Source organism: Glycine max, chromosome 14 (assembly GCF_000004515.6).
Source record: "Glycine max cultivar Williams 82 chromosome 14, Glycine_max_v4.0, whole genome shotgun sequence".
NCBI classification, from domain to species: Eukaryota; Viridiplantae; Streptophyta; class Magnoliopsida; order Fabales; family Fabaceae; genus Glycine; species Glycine max.
In genome coordinates, this window is record NC_038250.2 from 43,829,935 (window position 1) to 43,850,813 (window position 20,879).

Sequence of the window (20,879 nt, forward strand, 5' to 3'; positions counted from 1 at the left end):
AAAAATAATTTTTTTAGTAGTGCAACTTACAAAGCTAGCCCCAGCCAAATGACACACAGATTGATGCTAACGATCATTTTCAGTCAAATTCACTCGATGATATGATGCATGTATAATATTGTTGCTTAAGGATGCATATGCATAATACTTAGTGTAAGTATATAGCTAGGTTGATTATTTTTTATTTCATAGTTATGATGGAATGAAATCTTGATGAACAATGTTTTCCCTTAAAAAGTTCTAATATATGATAATTACAGACCTCATGGCCAATAATAACTCCCAATATTGCAGCATAATCTGCATCAGTAGCAGTTTCTGGAGAGGCCAATACAAGCTTTGAATTGAAAATCTGCAAACAAGAAAAATAAATTATAGATATTGGTTGGTCCCATCGGGGACAACTAGGAAATAACAGTGATTTACATATGTTAAGAGGATGATACTTGATTTTAGTGTTTATATATGGATCCACTTGTTGCAAACTTACACGGATCATGTTTCCTTTCAACAGTTACTTTTGCTACTCTTGGTGAGAAAACCACAGTGATGTCGCCTGAAGTATTTATTAGTGCAGGTGTTCCATGCTGCAGGTACTAATATTTTTAAATGTCATACTATATATTGTTGTGATGTTCTTTTTTGGTATATCCTCTGATTAGCATCAAAACGGTGTGTCGTTTAGCTATGAGAATGAGGAGAGCAGGGAATGATGGAGAGTTGAGCAGCACAGAGATGGAATGCATAAGGAGACACCATAGGCAGGAAGCAGCAGATGACAATCAGTGTGCCTCTTCTCTCGTTAAGCATATAAGGGCCTCACTGCCTCTCGTCGTAAGTACTAATTCCTTCCCATTTCTCTCTTTTCTATTCTTTTCATTTCATCATTAATTTATCATTTTTAGGTGTGGTCATTAGTGAAGAGATTTGATGAGCCGCACAAGTATAAGCGGGTAGGTGGTGAGGGGAAACCTTGAGATTGGAAGTTTGAGAGAGGTTGATGTTAAGTCCAGCCTCCCTGCAACTACTAGTACCGAGAGATTGGAGATTCTTGATGACAATCATCATATACTTAGTGTCAAGATTATTGGTAGTGATCAAAGATTTAGGGTACATAACTTATAACATCTCTACTTTCATGTCTAGCAATTTACAAATTGTGACTTGTCAGGTCAGTATTAGTTCAGATTTCTTCAATTCTACTGTCAGATCAGTTTTTGGAATAGTTGGTTTGTGACAAGCAATTCCAGTTATACATTCACACTTTTACAAAAACTTAAGCCAAAGATATGGTTTTCATAAACCACCTCCCATTTGCAAATTAAGAAAAAATCTGTCATTTTAATTGTGAATGGTCATGTGGTAAGTTTGTTATCTTTTATAATAACTACTTTAATTAAAATTTATATATAATTAATAAACAATGTAAAAATCTAACAACATATGGAAATTGTATGACATGGGACACTTGGAAGAAGAGTCAGGGGTATTCTGTTCTAAGACATAACACATGCAATTGGCAGAATTTTATGCTACTGCTAAGGTTCCCGCCAAACCTTCTTACAAGCACTAGTGCTGTAAAGGCCTTTTAGATCAGTTATTTAACCCATGCATTAATTGTTTTTTTCTTCCTGTGAAAATAGGACTTGATCTCTGCCAATGTGGCAACCTGTTCTTGGAGTCCTACCATACTGCATTTTCTCATTAGAAGAAATTGAAGATGCTACAAACAACTTTGACCCATGAAATCTTGTAGCAGAAAGATCAGAGACAGATAAAAGAGTTTTCATATTTGTTCATTTCATAGTTCATAATGATATTCTCTACAAGACCAAGTGGTAAATGCCTTAATATTTTAAGTTGATTACTTTTAAGAAGTTGTTGATTTAGGATTCAAGTACACTGAGGATTGTCACTAAACTGAAGCTTCCTGTAAAAATTTGAATGTTTTATATGTAGGTTCTCTATGTTGGGGATCACATTTATGGAGATATACTAAGCAGGAAAAAGGTTCTTCGTATGTCATTCATCCTTTTAACTATTCTGATAAATGGATTTTTAATTTGTATTCAATCTACCCGTAAATTTTGGTAATAAAATGTGGTTATGATTGTAGGAGGGGAAATAATAACTGGAAATGTAATTGAGAAAATAGACATTGATGAAATCTTTAATGAATTAATAAAATACTTGTTTGTCTAGAAACCAATTGTTAACTACTCCTTTTGAAATTCACTCATATTTGTAGATGTTGCTTTAAGTAATTAACTTAAATTTGATACGATGCGATGCTCTCAATGGACAAGATGGAGAACAATGCTTGTAATCCCTGAGCTTGAGAAAGAGGTTAAACTCCTGGGAATCTAGGGAAACCCGCAAGATGCTTATTATTTACCATTATTGACTATGATTATGGAATGTAAGCAATGGATGACGTTAATTTAAAGCCAATGGCTTCAGAAATAGAAATATATGGTCCCATATTATGGAAATTGATCATGCACAACAAAATTGCCTTGTGGAACGGGAGTCCATCTATGAATTACAAGCTCTTGACGCTGATACTATATATATGACAATTTTGATAGAAATTATAAAACAAAATGAAGAGATAAAAACTAAAAACTAAAAGATCAATCACACGTGAATGACGTTAAGACCTGGCAATATGATAGTTGTTTTATATTCCAGGCTCGTTGCTTGACCCACTCAGGCGTAAGGAAAGGACTATATAAAACAGGTTTATTATGACAAAATTTTTTAAAAGAGATAAATTTATTTAGAAAGATTACTTGAGTCATTGAAAAAGTTTTCTAACCCACTAACATGCTGTAGGTTTAAGTAGAACTGAACTAAAATATTTTTAAAAAAATTACAAATTGCAGCCTTGTAGATGAAATACAACAAATATCATCAAATAAGTGAGATGAACTCATTATAAGTCAATTAGCCCAAAGCTACAAGCATCTTACAAGTCAAAAATGGCATTTTCATCATCTAATGAAGAGGTTTATCAAATCTCACAAAATCCATTAAGAAAGAAGGCGAATAAAAAAACTGTCACAAGTCAAAGTCCAAAACTACAACTATCTAAGAAGTCAAAAGATGCATCTTTATCATCAAGAAGAAGAAAGTCCATGAAAAAAATGTGAAAAAACAATTTGTGATAAGTAAAAGCTCAAAGTTACAAGCATCCAAGAAATCAAAAGATGCATCTTCATCATGAAGTTTATTCAATTAATCTCATAAAGTTCATTAAGAGTCAATCTTACTTTAAAATTTAAAAAGGAGCACACTAAAAAAAACAAAATTCAGCCACATAGGTAACCAACAAAAGGAACTAAATACAAAACGAAAATTTAAATGAATAATTTCCAGTGTTTTATTCACATCATTCTTATGTGTTTTACCATTATGATTGACTATTTTTTTCGTTAAATATATTTGTTTGACTGTTTTATTATGTTAATTTCACTTTATTCTTATATTGTTCTTATAAAATTTATATATATAATGTTTACTTTTATCTTCATAAGCAGTTTTATTTGAGTGGTCAATTTCTAATTTTGAAATATTTCTTTATAAATATATTGATAAATAAAAATATCTTAATTTATATATAATTTTTTTATCTCCTTTAACAGAAAATGATATAAAATATCATTAAAAATTATATTTTTAAATTTAATTTATCAAACAAAAAAATTTATTTAATTATTTATAAACCCACGCAACACGTGAATATTTATCTAATATGAAATAATGGTGGAAGATTTTAATATAACCGATAACATGTTAACATTTTACATACATTTCTTAAAAAGTAATTTGATATAAATACAAAATTATACAAATTTTATTTGGTTATAGTCCTAAAAATTCGTAAATGTCATTTAAGCCTTGAATTCTAGAGGTACAAAAGCAGGAAAATCAATGTTTAATATCAATTTTTTTTATTGTCACCATAGAATAACATTTACTCACGAATATAATAAAAAGAATGAATAAGTAACACCCAAGATTAGTGGAGCACTACTTACATCTATCCAACCTAAAGGAAAAAGTGATAAGCTGTCTCAACTTCAAATATTTCTACTTCGTTCAGTATTTGACACTAGATATTAAAATTCAATTAGATGCAATGTTGCTACATTAAAAAATAACATCAAACGGTAGGAGAAAAAAATCAATGGACCGTGGGAAATTACAATCCTTTGAACTCCTAAATCCAAATGAGTACTTCATAATGTGCTAGTTCTATTAATATATGACTAAACTTGTACATTAGTTCTCAATATTGTATAGATTGGGCATTTTAGTCTTAGTTTTTCTTTAAAAAAAAACAAACCTTCGTTGGTCCTTAAGTTTACAAAAAAAATCATTCAAATTAATCTTTTTCAACATTATTTTCCATTGTCGTTTTGCACCAAAGAAGACTAAAGTGAATGACATTTCACAAAGTCCAACTAATGAAGGATTATTAAAATCTCAAGGACTAATTTGTAAATTTACTCATTTATATACAATATGCAAATATTCTTTACACCTTTTCCTTTTTAATTTGGTGAATATAAGCAGTATATAATTTTACAATCAGATAGAAATCCAGGTATTTGATTTAAAAAATGGACAATTGGACATAAACCCCAATTACAGACAACAGAACCACTGCTGGAAAACATTCACTCAAAATATAAAATATGTGATGGAGAATCCTGAAGGCCCAATTCGTCACTCAAATTCAGCCTAACTTCAACTCTTCCTTCTCTTCGCATTTATCCCAACTCAACCCAACCATATACCCTTCTCATCCTTTTCCACTTGCATGTAGGCAGTTTGCTATACTTCGGGTCATTAGCTTTAATATTTCCCATCTCATTCTGTAATTTGTGGGCTCACTACTTAAAAAAAGTGATTTTTATGATGTGCATTTAAAATCAGTTGTCGAAATTATAGTTTGAGGGGCGGTGATAATTTTGTAAATATTATTAAAAAATGACTTTGGTTTTAATGAAAATTGTCTTTGTTTCATTGCATTCAAATACTGTTCATGAAAACCGACTTTAAATCAATGATAAAAAATACTTCAAAATACAAACTGAGCTTCACACTCAGTCCCAACCCTACTCCCACACACATTGCAAATGAGAACCAAAGAAAAAGAAAACTTCTTCCATTCTCTGAAATCAAAGTATTAGGGTTAGGATTTTTTCGATCTGATAAATTTCTCATAAGAACACCAAGATTTGGTATTGATGGCCGAGGAACCGGAGAGCACCAGTGCCACTAACAAATCATTGCTTGATAAGATCACCGAGAAGCTTCACGATCACAATTCTTCGTCCTCTTCATTCTTCGCCACTTCGGAAGAGAAACACCCGTTCACTCCGTCCTCGGCACCAGAAAACGTAAAACCTTTTTTTTGTTCATTTTTTCTAGCTCAATTATTTTTGTTTGTTTTATTGCATTTTGGGTTTTGTGAACAAATTCAATGTGGGAATGTTGTGGTAATTACACAGTATACGATTGTGTCAACACCTCATTGTTTCCCGGCACTCTCACTTCTATTCTATGCATATTTTGTTCTTGATTATTTGCATGTCCTCCTTTACTCCTCTATCAGTTTTCACACAAATTTGTATCTATGGTGTAAAATCATAAATGATTTAAATTTAATATTCAGAATGATGATAAACTCATTTTGATTATGCACTCACTACTAAAGTGGTAATCTACTGTCCAATTATTTGAATTTTATCCCCTAAAATAATTTAGGATGCTTTTACCATTTTGCAGATGACAGCAATGGAGTAGATGGCTTGCCAATTGAAGGTGTAGAAATTGCATCTTTCGATCAGGTATTTTTTTTTTTTTTGCCTTCAATTACACAAATTTGTTTGATTGAGAATGAACTAAACCAGTAGAAAGAGCTCTCCTCCTACAGTTTCCTTTTTTCAAAGGGTTTCCCCTTTCACTACTCATTTGCTAAGCTCTCAAAAAACAATTTCTAAAGTGTAAAGAAACGAGCTTTCCATATGGAAGGAGAAACCTTTCCCTAGGGAAGGAGAAACATACATCTAAAGTGTAAAGAAAGCTCTCCCATAGACAAGCTTGTACCTCCAAGGCTCCAACTATGCCATGAAAATATTATGATGATGCAAAAAGCTTCTTTTGTATATCATCTCTATTCTCAATGCAACATTCAGCTGCATTGTTCAAGGGCGAAGGTTGATGGAAACTTCTCTTTAGGTATTCTGATAGAGTAATTCTTCCTTTGTTAGAGGTGTGCTTACACTACACCCTTCCACTTTTCAAGAGATAATTCTTGTAATTTATAAAAAAAAATTAGGATGTAATTAATAGCTAATAAATTATATTATGGACTGAATATAACATAACATATATCAGTGGAATACTGTTAAAAAACAAAATAATTTAGACACTTGTATAATGTATAAAATGATGGAGAGAATACTGTTAAAAAAATTTCTATCATTCAACTTTTTTGTATATGTATCTTTCACTACTAAAAAAAGGACTTTTAACGACGGTTAATAAGTGTATTTAATGACGGTTTACAACTGTCGTTGTTTAAAACATCGTTAAAACGAAATTAATTTTTACGACGGTTTTTATAATAATTGTCTTTGAATGTATGAATCTTTCAAAGACGGTTATTAGTTAATAATCGTTTTTATATGATGTGTCAGCATTTACATTTAAAGACGGTTATTTCTTAATAACCGTCTTTGAATGTCAAAGTGAAAACCTTTCAAAGACGGTTATTATGAAATAACCGCCTTTAAATATATGTTATTATGAAAACCTTTCAAACTTATATTGTACATGGCTGGCGATTTGAAATTAAGTGATACTGTGACAGTATAACAATTATGTACACTATCAGTGTTTATTATATTCTTAAAACAAAATCCTACTTGAACACACACACATATACATACCTAAGAAAGAGAACTGGATCTCCAAAAACAAGATTCTTTTGGCTAACTAAAATACAAGCATAAAGAGTTCTTATGAAATGATATTTAAAATGAATACCAACTAGAGTAGGAACTAACACTGATCCTCTCTTAATTCTCTCGGCTGTACAAATGTCCTACTAGTATACACTTACCTTTTTTTTGTTAATCTGTAGCATCTTAGAATAAATATCTAAAAGTCTTGAAGCAAATTCATCCGCATTCTTAGTTCTGCATTGAGACGAAGAGAGAAATATTATATCTAATTAAAGGCATAAACTAAACTGAGTTGAATAAGAAAAAAATCTAGGAGATTATAAGTAATTACAAAATTATATGACAGAACAAAAGATTCCAACCAAGAGTTGATTAACGTCTCCTTGATAATTATTTTATAATGTAGGAAAACTTTAAATGATAATTGAGCAAATATGATTTTAATGGCAATTGAAACTATTAAAAAAAAAGACAATGAAGGAAATTTGGATTGAGATTGAGAAGAAAAAGTAAGATGACATATATTATATAGATTGATATAGATTATCCCAGTATTAATTGGTACTCAACTCATGCTGAACCAAATTCTATTTTTATTTTATTTTTGTTGTACATTTATATATCATGTCTTTTGTATCTTTAAATATATGTTTAAGGGGTTAATATATGAAGACATTTTTTTTTACTATTAATGAGTTATAATAGTTAACAATTACAAATTTTTAGAAGCACTTTGAAATGTATTTTTAAACATATTAATTAGTAACATATTTAAAAAAAGGTTTTATCACTTGTGCAGAACCTGGACATAGACCTACGGTGCAAGGAAAGGCCAAGCATCATCTTTGGGCTTTGGACTTGGGAGTTAAAATTAAGCAGAAAAAAAAAAGGTAATTATTATGTGCTTATCAATGATGTTCTGGGTCCAAAAGCATTAAAGAGAATTGGGGAGAAGGGGAAAATTCAAGAGCAAGAAATGATATCATTAGTAGTACCTCTTCTTTTGAGTTTCCATTGCCTCAAGAGCATCCTTCTTCAGCTCCTCCAGTTGTGCTTTGGCTACTTTAAGTTCTAGCTCCTCTTCATACTTCGGTAGATCTTCCTTTCGAATTCCAAGTCTAAGGTACACCACCAAAGGAAGAAAAGGATGAGGGGGGGGGGGGGGGGGGGAAGACAAAAAAAAGAGAGAAAGTAATTACAACTGAGTAATTTTTTGGGCCCCACTGAAGAGCAAAAAAACCCTTTCAAAACCCCCCCCCCAAATTTGGAATTTTAACAAGCAAATGGGAAACCCCATGGCTAAAAATAAACATTGGGGGGGAATTTTTCCCTCTACCCAAAAAAATTTCCCCCCCTATATTTTAAAACAAAAATTCTTACCCTCTAAACCATCTAATGAAATGAGCATTTTCCCATATAATGAGGGCATAAATGCCACTCAACCATATAAAAATATTTATAAAATCAGCAACAATTAGAAGTAATTGCATGCTTACATTCCATGACAATGATGATGAAATAAAATCATCACAAAGACAGATTCAAAAGTTAGAATTTAGATGTCACATAATATTAGCTGAAGCCAACATATAAAAAATATATCAAGGGATATGAACTTACTTCTTATTAATCTTATCAAACTCTGCCAAGAGAAGGTCCATTCCTTTCTTATCATTTCTCAGTAAAGGTTTTTTTAAATCCTTTTCAACTTTGTCCAATGCATCTATCATCAGAGCCTCTGCACCAAGATCATCTGTAAGACCTCTCCTGTAAAAAAATGAACATATAAATATTATAATATATGTGCCCATGTAACAAGAACCCAACACATCCAGAAGCAAGGGATGCCATATGTTGCCTTTTATCTCAATTGTAACATATATATACACAAGTATAAAAAGACAACTATTAGGTAAATCCCAATAATAATTTAGGCTAGTCACAATTTGCAGAAAGAACAAAGCCATATGCAATTTTTAGAACTGGAGGTTTAAAACAAAAGCAAAGTCAAAATGGTGCATGGAATTGAAAAAATCATTTTACATATCACAAAATAATGAAGCTGGTATAACTGAAAAAGTAAAAGGGCACACTTTACATATCAATCATCACATCTAGTTACAAAATGAAGAGTAGAGAGAATAGATCATCATCACACACTTGACTCTTATTTCCTTCAAAGTCAGAAGATAGGTCCGAGCATCTGGAATATCCTGTGTCTCAATTTCAATGGTGGATAGTATGTCTTGGGACTCCGGCAATAAGCTTGCCCTGTAGAATGCACAAAAGATTGTAGGCATAACATAATTAAAACAACAAAATGTTGAGAAGAAATATTCAGATAAAAAGAACAAGTTAAAGCAGAATCTCACTTCTCTCTAATTGTTTTCATGACCTTTGCATAATGAGAAACAACAGCTGGATCTTCTGGGTCAATGGTGATTTTCTCCTTCTTTAATATTCCTATGGCGGTCTCAAATTTGTTCTTCACCTCCACAAAAATGTTCTTCAGCATCTCTTTCCCATTCAATCAAAGAATACGTTGTTAGGACGCAACATAAAAATAACAAAATTTCCATTGAAGATCAAAATGCATCTTTTAAAACTCTACAACTGTATAAGAGAACTCACCGTCTCCCTTAAGGGCAGGAGGGGCAGACTCTTTAGCAAAGTGACGAACTGGAATAGCATGCTCCTTTTGTAGAAGTATTTGACTGCCATAGATCTGTAAGAAAAATGAAGAAAAATGAGCACATGACAAAAAAAAAGTGGATAAACCACTAACATCATCACTTGCTAATTAATAAACAAAACTTATGCATATTAACGATCATGGAAACGTGAGTTTCATATCATTCATTTTCACACACCATTCCGCAACTCAACATGAGATAAATCACAAGCATCGTCACTTTTAAATTAATAAACCAGATTTATGCATATTAACCATCATTAAAACACGAGTTTCATATCACTCATTTCAACAAAATATGACAGATAAGTAACAAGCACCAAGACATTTTTTTTAATCGGGTGGCCATATCACAAATCCAAACAATAGAATACGTAATTTCTCCAAACAATAGAATAAGCAAAGAAAGAAAAACCTAATTGACCAAAAGAAATGGATAAACGAAATGTTAAGCCTCGAAATCTAACGTAAGTTCTGGTGAACGGGCTTCGCGTTATATCTCAGCCGTTTGATATTCCTTCCACGTGATGCTCCCGTCTTCGCCGCCCGCGAAGAAGCAGAAGAAGCGGGTCGAGGCCCAAGTCCAGCCCATTGGAGTCCAGATTCAGCGACAGTGTAGTCACTGCCAGGTGCAGAACACGCCACAGTGGAGGACTGGCGACGACAACCGAGCTTGCGGCACAGTATGACCCTCACGGCAGAGTGAAGGAGGTCAAGATGAAGCTTGCAACTGCGTTGGGAGTGAAAGAGGGTTTACTCTGTCAAGAGAATTCAGACAGACGCATGTATATACCAGTGAGCTTATAAAGTAAAAAAATTCATTTAAAATATTTGCAATTCAAAGACGGTGCCAATGAAAACCGTCGTGGTCCACTTAAAGAACAAAGGCGGTTTTATACTAACCATCGTTAACTTGTTAAAAAGTTCCTATAAATTTCAAAAATGCCACCGTGATATTTACTACATCGGTTTTTTAATAACCGATGTAGATTTGCCGATGTTAATTCATGTTTTTGTAGTAGTGTTTCTTATAGAAATTATTTAATAATAATTCTAATATAAAGAAGAAACAATCATGAAAAACACTTTTATAATTTGCCTGACATGAGTGTCATTCTGACCACATCTTTATCAACTATCCTTGGTACTATCACATAAGCACATTGGATGTTTGAAGAAGCAAGTATGAAAGTTGCATACGGCAAGCGAGAAACTCTAATTCTGTTGATGTATATTAGGATTAGCTGAGAGGATCAAACAACAACTTGAGGCTGGTCAATTTGTTAACGCAACCAATTCATGGAGTGATTTTGAATATGTAATTAGCATTAACAGCAACTATGTAGTACTATACTATACTTTCATTCAATATGTTTTATGTCATATCTTTTTATATATAATCTCTTAAGTGCTTAAGTTTCGTACCATGGCTCATGGAATCTTATGTTTGGATATTTAAGAATTTCTATAGTTTTACACTAGATTCTAGAACTGATTCAGGAACCGTATCCATAATGAAGCTGAATTTATTCAAAGAAATATCAATGAGGCGATACTCCAAGCATCTCACTTCAACTCGATATTCATGTTTTTGTCGTCTAACAGGAGGTCAATCTCTATATTTACCTCAGTTATTATACTGCAGGACATACTAATTCATAAGAAGGAATTAGGAAAAAGCAGAAACATATAAATGTTTCTGTTATAAATGAACTGCAAGACACACACTTCTTAAATGTCCAGGTTTATAGTTTTTCCTAACTAGTATATATCACTTGTGTGTTGTATGGTAGAATTAAATAAAAAATTATTTATTTTCTTTAGAATGAATATTTTATCACTACTAAATAAAAAGTAGGCTGAAAAGCTAGATTAGTTAAGTAGTAACCCAAAGGTGTGCTTTTATAGTAGTGTGTGTTTATAAGAGAATTCAAATCCTCCGGTACTTGTAAGTTTTACAGTAGGCGAATAATTATTCTTCTTGGTAAGGTTATTTAATATGGTTTTTTGTTTAAATTCATGGAGACATATGATATATTTATCATGAAAAATAGTAACTTGGGTTCTTGTTGGTTTTAAAATATATTATGGGTCTTGTAAGTGCTTATAGGTGGAGCCTCTTTTAGCCAACGAGGTAAGTTTCTTTAGGACCATGTTTCCCCAATTTGTCGTGCGGAAGCAAACAGGAAGACAAAGTCCCTGGCATGTACAAATGCATGGAAACAAAATTTTTGGGCTTTGACAGATTGAGTTTGGCCACCTGATGCGTGTTTCACTACTAGAAAATGTAGATTTAACATTGCCATATTAACTTCAGTTTTTAACAAAACCGATGTTAAGTTAAATGCGGTGGCATAATTGTAAATAATGTGTATTCCTTAACATCAGTTTTTCAAAAAATCAATGTTAATTTACTGACATTAACATCAGTTGTTGAAAAACCAATGTTAACATTCATTCTTAACATCGGTTTTTGAAGAACCGATGTTAACGTCTTTTAATTAACATCGGTTTTTTTATAAAACCGATGTTAACGTATGATATGTTAACATCGGTTTCTCTCAGAAAACCGATGTTAACGTTAACATCATTGGATTAACATTGGTTTTTTTTATTGAAAATTGATGTTGGACTTATATTAAAAAAAAAACCAATGTTAATGTATCATATGTTCACATCGGTTTCTCTCAAAAAATCGATGTTAACGTTAACATCATTGGGTTAACATTGGTTTTTTTATTGAAAATTGATGTTGGACTTATATTTTAAAATATCAGAACGCGAGCCCTACTTTGCTCGCGCTCTGATCTTATCCATCTAATTAAGCTTCTTCTTATTCTTTGTAACTGCAAGGATCTTAGTCTTCTTCTTCTTTGCGACCGTGACACCTCAGCACCTTACCTAGGTACAGGTTTCACGACTCTTTGTTGCCTTTAACATGTTGTATTGTTTATTTGTTTGGGGAACTCATGCTCACTGCAAGATGTTTGTTTGTCTGTGTTGCAACGAGTTGGTTTATGGAAGTCGTGCTCATTGCAAGGATTTGGTTTGTGGAACTCGTGGTCATTGCTAGGGCTGTTTGGGGTGCTGACTTTGCAGTCTGTTCAGGGTGCTCACTCGTGCTCGCAAGGTGTCATTTTGAGTGAGGTAATTCAGATTGTTTTGTGTCCTTTGAATGCTTAATGGCTAGGTAGCTAGGTGTGTGTTGTAATGCGTATAGCACCATGGCAAATGTAACAATGTTCTGCTTTTGTTTTTATTGTTGTGTTCTGAGCTTTGAGGAGTCAGTGTCTCACACCATTTTTTAAAACAAGTTAATAGAAATTAGAATAGTACCCACATTGTTATTTAAAACAAGTCAGTCTCACATGGGGTCTTTTTACCTAGGGTTTTATTTTGTTATTTTGTTAATTTGTGATTTGTTTTTTATTTTGTTGTTTGATTTCATTGGTTTTGTTTTTGACTTGATTGGGTTTCCTTGATTTGTTGGTCATTGTGCTTTGTTGTTGTTTGATTTTTCACTCCTCAAAGACCTAGAAGGTAAAAGCTTGATTTAATTTGTGCTTTTGTTCGTGTCCTGCTTTGAATGGTTTCCTTAACTTTTACATTTTAGATATGTGCTTCGTTTATGTATAGGTAACAGTTCTGTTAAGAAAGCATTGTATTGAAAGTTTGTGTCAAGTATGCTTATGCTTACCTTGTCAAGTGTGATGGTGCACTACAATAATCACAACACAGGGATCCTTAAAATCATCGTACAGTTAATACTACAAAATACCTATTTAAGTGCTTCACATAAACCAAAATAGGTAATACAATCTTCGTTATCAACCTTTGGAAAGGAAAATGCATGACTCTCAATCAATGAAGCTCTCTGTAGTAGATATTGCAAATGGTGAAATTCATTGTCCAGAAGCAATTTTGTTCCACACAAAAAAAAAAATATATGGAGAAAGATAACTACAAAATCAGAATCCTTGTGTAAAATATTGAATGTTTTGGCTCACTAGGTGTCCAACTCTACTATGTTAAATCTTCACAATTCTATGCTGGTTTTGTTGTTGATTTCATTTTCAGGCTTTCAGCTTGGTGAAGTTGTGCCTATTCTCTCAAGTCTTTACCTTTGTACTTTTTATGCCAAATGGGTTTAGATTCTAGGTGCCATGTTTTAATTTGTTATTTAGGCTCACCTTGATGCCAACCATTTCCCTAGTTTAGTTTGTGGAACTTTGATTTTATTAGGTCAACAAAATAATTATACCATTAACTAAATATTATGGAATGATCAACGATCATTTGCTTACCTGGAGTATCAACTCAAAAATGCTGTCACGATTTTTCTTTTCCACGTCATTGAGCTTCAGCCTAACATCCTTATAGTTCACTAAAAGTGATGTGTACTCCTCCAATAGACCTATGGTTAGCTAATACAATATACAAAATAAGTAGTAGAGAACCAAATATGTGGCTATTAGCTTTCCAAGATTACTCTGCATGGTTGACAGGTATGAAGGCGGAATATCATGCCTAAGTATTTTGAACTAAGAGTCCAAGCATAGATGCAGAATAAGTATTTTCTACTTAAATTGACTTAGAGTCCAAGCATAGATGGTAAATTAAATTTGTACCATACCCACTCCATTATCAAACAGTTTAAATTTTTAATAGTTTTTGAAACACCTATTATCATGGAGATAAATATATGATACGTAGCTACGATAGTAGGGTTTACTGTGTCCAGCGTAGTTGATTGCAGTGCAATTTTTGAAAATGCTTGATACCAAATCCTTTGTGTGGAAAAAAAAAATAACATAAACTAAACTATAATTGAAATCTCAATGATTCAGGGAGGAACAATGAGACATTTAAAATTGCCAAAACTTGCTTTACTTTATTTGATAAGGAACAAGAAAAGAAAGTTGGCTTCGAGGGCTAATGCCTCTAGATAAGGTGAGAAAGAAGATAAGCTTGTATATTCTATATCATTGTTCATTAGAATTGCCTTATTTATACTAATTCCTCACTAACAGAATTTGTCATTTTGTGCAACGAATATTTGCTACAAATATTGTCTAACGGATTCTGGTTATGCTTGTACCCCTAAGGTGAAGCAGGCCCTAATTTGGCAATCTTCTATTCCAGGTGAGCCTCTTCTTTCTTTATTGCTGTTCTAATACACAATAATTGAGATAAGAGGGCTTTGTGATGGCCCTCTAGGATCTTCCTTCCGTCTGCACCCCTGTATTGTATGGTTGGACCTCTGTTTCTGTCTGCACCCCTGTATTGTATGCCTGCACCTCTGTTTCTTGTTTTTTGTTTACTGCTCGTTGTTCCTCATCCTTTGTATCATGATTTCTTATTAGTCATCAGTATACCTAGCTTGAATAATAACACAACTGACAACCAAGACCATATGCATTCTTCATATGAAAATCACACAAGATATGAGCAAAGCTATTTATGTTACAAAGACTTAAAATTGGAATATCGTAGTATTAAGGTACTAGTATGCAGAGATGACCATGGACAAAGATATCTCTGAAATTTAAATTTAAGCTTTGCTGTCAATAGTCATTGGCACAGGCTCCCCTGTTTTTGAGCCATTACTGCCTTCCCACATAACTTCCTTCTCTATCTCTTCGACTATAGTATTGGGTTATCTTAAAAAGGGTCTTTGCAACCCAAATTCTGACACACTCCTTCCTTTATTGGCCAAGAAAGGACTTCTGCTTCACCAATATCCACATAATACATTATGAGGTAACTATCCTTAGTTAAAAGTTCACAACTTTAGGACCCTCCTTCTTCTTTGGTTTTACATGGTCTTCTGTTGACTTTGCTGGCTTTTTTCTTGTCTCCACTATGTATGTCATCTGTCATGAAGTCATCCTCAATATCATCCCCGCTGACAAATTTGGTAACCTGACCCATAGGCCTTTCTTCATTTCTCATCCCTAAAAGAGAATATTTATCAACCATATTTGATTTAAGCACCCTTCTTTCACGTGACTAAGATTTCTTAGCAATCCAATCATCAGAAGAAATCAAAGTTGAATGTCATTAAATTGGAGACATACAGAAAGTGCTCAGGCTGACCAGACAACTCACTCCAAAAATTTGAGTTCATTTTCAATTTCTTTGATGGACAAATTGTTTTTATAAATAAACTTCAACCCACTGCCAGACATCTAATAGAAACAAATATTACTACCCCTTTGTTACAACAATGTCTCTTCATGGGTGAAATCTCAAACAAGGATTACAACTAAGACACTGATTACTTTTAATAAGAAATTTGCACAGTTAATTAGATCAAATAAATGAAGATCAATATCCAATAAAATGAAGGAGGCCAGACTGTCCATGTCCTCATGACAATCAAGTTTGAAGCCTATCACAACTGACAATCATTTCCCCTAATATTCTATATAAAAGAATAGATTTGAACATTTGTGAGGACTGATGTGCAAGCAAGCATAGTCATACAGTTTACCACCAATAAACTTTTGTAATCTAAAACTCAGATATGAAGAGAACAATTATCGAGTTTCTTTAAAATTATCCATGCATGTGCCATGTTATTTTTGCCCTCTCACACGCAGTTCTCAACCTCCTTAGGGTTCTCACTAATGTCCACTTTGTTCTTCTTTTTAAATTCCTGTACAAAATAGCTCCCCATTTTGTTTTCAAAGTCCTCTCCACCTTAAGTGAGTGTTTCCAGCAGTAGCCTTATCTTGGAATAGCTTATCCTTGATCGTGAGAAGTACCACCACCAAGGTCAAAGATGAAAATGTTTTTCTCTCCAATGCAATTAGTCCTCTTGTCAAGGCCATATGCAATAGCAGCAACAATAGCTTTTCCCTGAGAATCATTGAAATAAGTAGACACTATTAGAAAGGTGCTTCTGGAATCTCCCACATCTATGTGAAGACCATAGATGATACTTCCTCAGCACAAAGGTGCTTTTCCTGCCCTTTGTACTTGACAACAATCATTGGTTTGTCATTAATACCGACAACAACTTTGAATGGCCACAACATTTTGTCTTTTTGAATAATAGGATCACTATACTTTCAATGCCCTTTCCTTTGTCTCAATTATAGGTTGTCCACAAAATTGATTAGGATTGGTCTTTTTTTTTTCTTCAGAAACTGATTTTTTTCACTCCCTTAATTTTAACCATGCAAATTGGTTTACCAATTGAACCGAGAGCAACACACTCCATCTACTATTCCATATATTATTTAGAAAATACTCCAATTATATTTGGAGACAAAATTCAATGATTGAGAACTCATGGAATGCCATTAATTAATTAGCAGATATTAAAACGAATTTTGTATCTTAACTTGACATATTTCTAATAAACTTGGTAAACCAATGTTATGCAATAATAACCAGGAATGATCTATTTAGCTGAGAGTTTAATGCAGGATATCCACCTTATATGCCATGTAATCTTGTATTATCTTGTTTTTTTATTTTTATTGCAACTAGAATTAGTTTGTTCCATTTTAAATAGAGCATTGTATGTGTAAATTTTTCCTCATGCCAAACAAGCTTATTGTTTTCTGTGTTAATTAATTTGTTGTATGTTGGTTCATTAACAACCAATAGTTAGGTTCTCTTAGACTTTACCAACTTAGTTATTTTATATTTTCTGTTATTTTGTTATAGCATGTAACAGTTAAGTAGTTTTAAGTTGGTTGGGTTAGTTAGGCTTGAAATAGTGCTTTTATTTCTTTTTCTTATATAGCCCAAAATTGTAGAGAGTTTTCTACCTAGAAAAAATTCTGCAGAGATTGAATATATGTGGCTGCTGAGTTATGTGCAGTTTTTTGTTCATCCCTTTTTTTGCATTTTGCTTATTCTTGTTCATACAAGAATCTCATCCTTTTGTGAAGTAAAATCTGATCTTGGCACAACAAATTGATGCGGTGAGCGTGAAGCGATTTTGAGTTCAATTCGAGAAATGGGCTCGGCCAAGTATAAGGTTGAAAAATTCACAGGGCAAAGATAAGAGCTCTTCTTGTTCAGCAGGGCCTGATGGAAGCACTTGATGGAGAAGCCAAACTTGAAACGATGATGGCTGATGGGGATAAGAAAGCACTACTGCATAAGGCACACATTGCAATTATCATCTTTACCTAAAGTAGTCTTTGTATTCGTTTAAAATGCATGAAGATAGATCAGTAGGAGAACAATTGGATTTGTTTAATAAACTGATTCTAGATCTTGGAAATATTGATGTCACTATTGATGATGAGGATCAAGCTTTGTTATTGTTGTGCTCTTTGCCTAAGAGTTACTCTCATTTCAAAGAGACTTTATTGTTTAGATGAGACTCTGTTTCTCTTGGTGAAGTGCAGGCTGCTCTGAATTCAAAGGAATTGAATGAAAGAAAGGAAAATAAGTCCTCTACAAGTGGTGAAGGGTTGATAACAAGAGGCAAGACCTTCAAGAAAGATAGTAAATTTGATAAGAAGAAGCAAAAGCCAGAAAATCAGAAGAATGGTGAAGGAAACGTCTTCAAAATCAGATGTTATCACTGTAAAAAGAAGGGTTATACAAGGAAGGTTTGTCCTGAAAGGCAGAAAAATGGTAGCAGTAACAATAGGAAGAAGGACTCAGGAAATGCTACAATTGTTCAAGATGATGGCTATGAATCTGCAAAGGCACTGATGGTGTCTAAAAAGAATCCAGAAACTAAATGGATAATGGATTCAGGGTGTTCATGGCATATGACACCAAACAGATCATGGTTTGAACAATTTTCTGATCAAGCAGATGGGTTAGTACTCCTTGGAGGTAACAAACCTTGCGAAATTAAAGGAATTGGGTCTATAAGGTTCAAGTTTCATGATGGGGCTGAAAGAATTCTCACAGAGGTTAGATATGTACCTGAGTTGAAGAGAAATTTAATCTCTCTTAGTGAATTTGATAAAAGAGGGTATTTGTTCAAGGGTGAAAAAGGAATATTGAATGTAGTTAAAGACTCCATGGTTGTCATGATGGGAATTATGGAGAATGGCCTCTATTCTGTAGATGGTGAAGTTGTAATTGGCTCTGTAGCCATTGCAACCAGAAGAGTTTTATCAAAAACTGAGTTATGGCACATGAGGTTGGGTCATGTAAGTGAGAAGGGGTTGATTGAATTGGCAAAACAGGAGCTGCTATGTGGGGACGGAATGGAAAGATTAAATTTCTGTGAACAGTGTGTCTATGGCAAAGCCTGCAGAGCCAAATTCAATGTTGGACAGCAGAGAACAAAAGGTACCCTTGATTATGTTCATACTGATCTTTGGGGTCCAACCAAGACTCCCTCTCATTCTATAGCAAGGTATTCCTTGAGCATTATGGATGACTACTCAAGGAAGTTGTGGATTTACATTCAAAAAACAAAAGATGAGACTTTTGATAACTTCAAAAGATGGAAACCACTTGTGGAAAACCAAACAGGCAGAAAGATGAAGAGGCTTCGTACTGATAATGGTCTTGAGTTCTGCTCTGAACCTTTCAATGATTTCTACTAAGAGAATGGCATTGCAAGGCACATAACAGTTGTGGGCACTCCTCAACAAAATGGTTTAGCTGAAAGATTCAACAGGACCATTTTGGAGAGAGTGAGATGTATGTTGCTGAGTACAAGATTACCCAAGATTTTTTGGGCTGAAGTAGCAATGACTATTGTATATCTCATCAACAAGTGTCCTTCAACAGCTCTGAACTTTAAAACCCCTAAGGAGATTTGGTCTGGCCATCCACCAAGTCTAAAACAGCTAAAGGTATTTGGTTGTGTTGCTTATGATCACATCAAACAAGACAAATTGGAACCTAGAGCTGTCAAGTGCATTTTTATAGGATATCCTCAGGGAGTGAAAAGGTATAAGTTGTGGTGTTTGGAGGCTGGTTTTAAGAGGTGTTTAGTGAGTCGTGATGTTGTCTTTAATGAAGCTGAGATGGCCTACAAGACCAAGCCCAGCATGGTTCAGTCCAGCATTGATCAGAGTAAGGAAACTGATTCTGAAAAATTAAATTTTGAGGTGGAGACTGAGGATAAACATGTTGAAACACAAGTTGTTAATTGGCTTCTTGATGAAGAAAAATCTAAGGAAGAGAAACAAGAAGAAGCTGATTATGTGCTGGCTCAATATAGAATCAGAAGGGAAATCAAACAACCTAAGAGGTATGGATATGTTGATCTAATACCATTTGCTCTGGTAGCTGCCAGTGAAGTTTTGGAAGAAGATCCAAAAACTGTTAAAGTTGTCTTAGCTAGTAAAGAGAAAGAAAAATGGCTAAGTGTCATGAATGAAGAGATTAAGTCTCTCCATGACAACCATACATGGGAATTGATTAAAAAACCACCTGGTTCTAGAGTGGTCAGCTACAAATGGATTTTCAAGAAGAAAGAAGGCATCCAAGGAGTTGAACCAGACAGATTTAAAGCTAGACTTGTTGCTCGAGAATTCACTCAAAATGAGGGAATTGACTTCAATGAAGTTTTCTCTCCTGTAGTGAAATAAAGGTCAATCAGAATTCTTATGGCTATGGTGGCAAAATTTGATCTTGTGTTAGAACAAATGGATGTGAAGACAACATTTTTGTATGGAAAGCTTGATGAGGTGATATTAATGAAACAACCCGAGGGGTTTGAAGTCAAAGGTAAAGAGGATTATGTTTGCAAATTAAACAAATCCATGTATGGTCTAAAGCAGTCCCCCAGGCAATGGAATAGGAGATTTGATGAATTTATGGCTCACATGCAGTTTCATAGAAGTCACTATGATAACTGTGTTTACTTCAAATTTCCTTCTAAATCTGAGTTTATGATATTACTATTATATGTTAATGATATTTTGATAGCAAGTAACAGCAAGAGTGAGGTTGAAAAATTGAAATCTGAGTTGAGCACAGAATTTGAAATGAAGGATTTGGGAGCAGCCAAGAGAATATTGGGAATAGAAATCAAACGAGACAGAAAAAGGAAATTGTTGTATTTGTCCCAAGAGTTATATCTCAGAAAAGTTCTTGAAAGGTTTAGAATGTCAAATTCCAAACCTATAACTACTCCTATGTCACAACAGTTTAAGCTCAGTACAAGTCAAGCACCTAAGACACATGATGATATAATTTACATGGAAGGTATTCCATATGCTAATGTTGTAGGGTCACTGATGTATGCTATGGTATGTACTCGCCCTGACATA

The 20,879-nt window shown here is 33.6% G+C and overlaps 2 protein-coding genes across 2 annotated transcripts; one reads left to right on the forward strand and one right to left on the reverse strand.

Annotated features, from left to right (window-relative positions):
- Nucleotides 1-693: 693 nt before the first annotated feature.
- Nucleotides 694-6,266, forward strand: LOC106795909 (abscisic acid receptor PYL9). The gene is made up of 5 exons (XM_014766845.1): nt 694-834; nt 906-953; nt 1,960-2,017; nt 5,797-5,858; nt 6,207-6,266. The coding sequence occupies exons 1-5, from the start codon at nt 694-696 to the stop codon at nt 6,264-6,266; spliced, it is 369 nt and encodes a 122-aa protein (XP_014622331.1).
- Nucleotides 6,267-7,888: 1,622 nt separating this feature from the next.
- On the reverse strand, nt 7,889-9,704 carry LOC102668668 (probable ATP synthase 24 kDa subunit, mitochondrial). Its single transcript, XM_026125326.2, has 5 exons — nt 9,609-9,704; nt 9,350-9,494; nt 9,138-9,248; nt 8,598-8,744; nt 7,889-8,095 (listed from the first exon to the last, which is right to left on the reverse strand). The coding sequence occupies exons 2-5, from the start codon at nt 9,490-9,492 to the stop codon at nt 7,963-7,965; spliced, it is 534 nt and encodes a 177-aa protein (XP_025981111.1). The 5' UTR covers nt 9,493-9,494; nt 9,609-9,704; the 3' UTR covers nt 7,889-7,962.
- Between the last annotated feature and the right edge of the window lie 11,175 nt (nt 9,705-20,879).

Bases quoted from the DNA above. Each gene is read 5' to 3' on its own strand.
- LOC102668668 (XM_026125326.2), bottom strand. From the start codon at position 9,492: ATGCTGAAGAACATTTTTGTGGAGGTGAAGAACAAATTTGAGACCGCC. The intron at 8,745-9,137 runs GTGTGTGATGAT...ATTTTTTTACAG, and splicing joins TTGAAGGAAATAAGAGTCAA to GAGAGGTCTTACAGATGATC. The intron at 8,096-8,597 runs GTAAGTTCATAT...GGTGTACCTTAG, and splicing joins TTTGATAAGATTAATAAGAA to ACTTGGAATTCGAAAGGAAG.
- LOC106795909 (XM_014766845.1), top strand. From the start codon at position 694: ATGAGGAGAGCAGGGAATGATGGAGAGTTGAGCAGCACAGAGATGGAA. The intron at 835-905 runs GTAAGTACTAAT...TATCATTTTTAG, and splicing joins GGGCCTCACTGCCTCTCGTC to GTGTGGTCATTAGTGAAGAG. The intron at 954-1,959 runs GTAGGTGGTGAG...TTTTATATGTAG, and splicing joins AGCCGCACAAGTATAAGCGG to GTTCTCTATGTTGGGGATCA.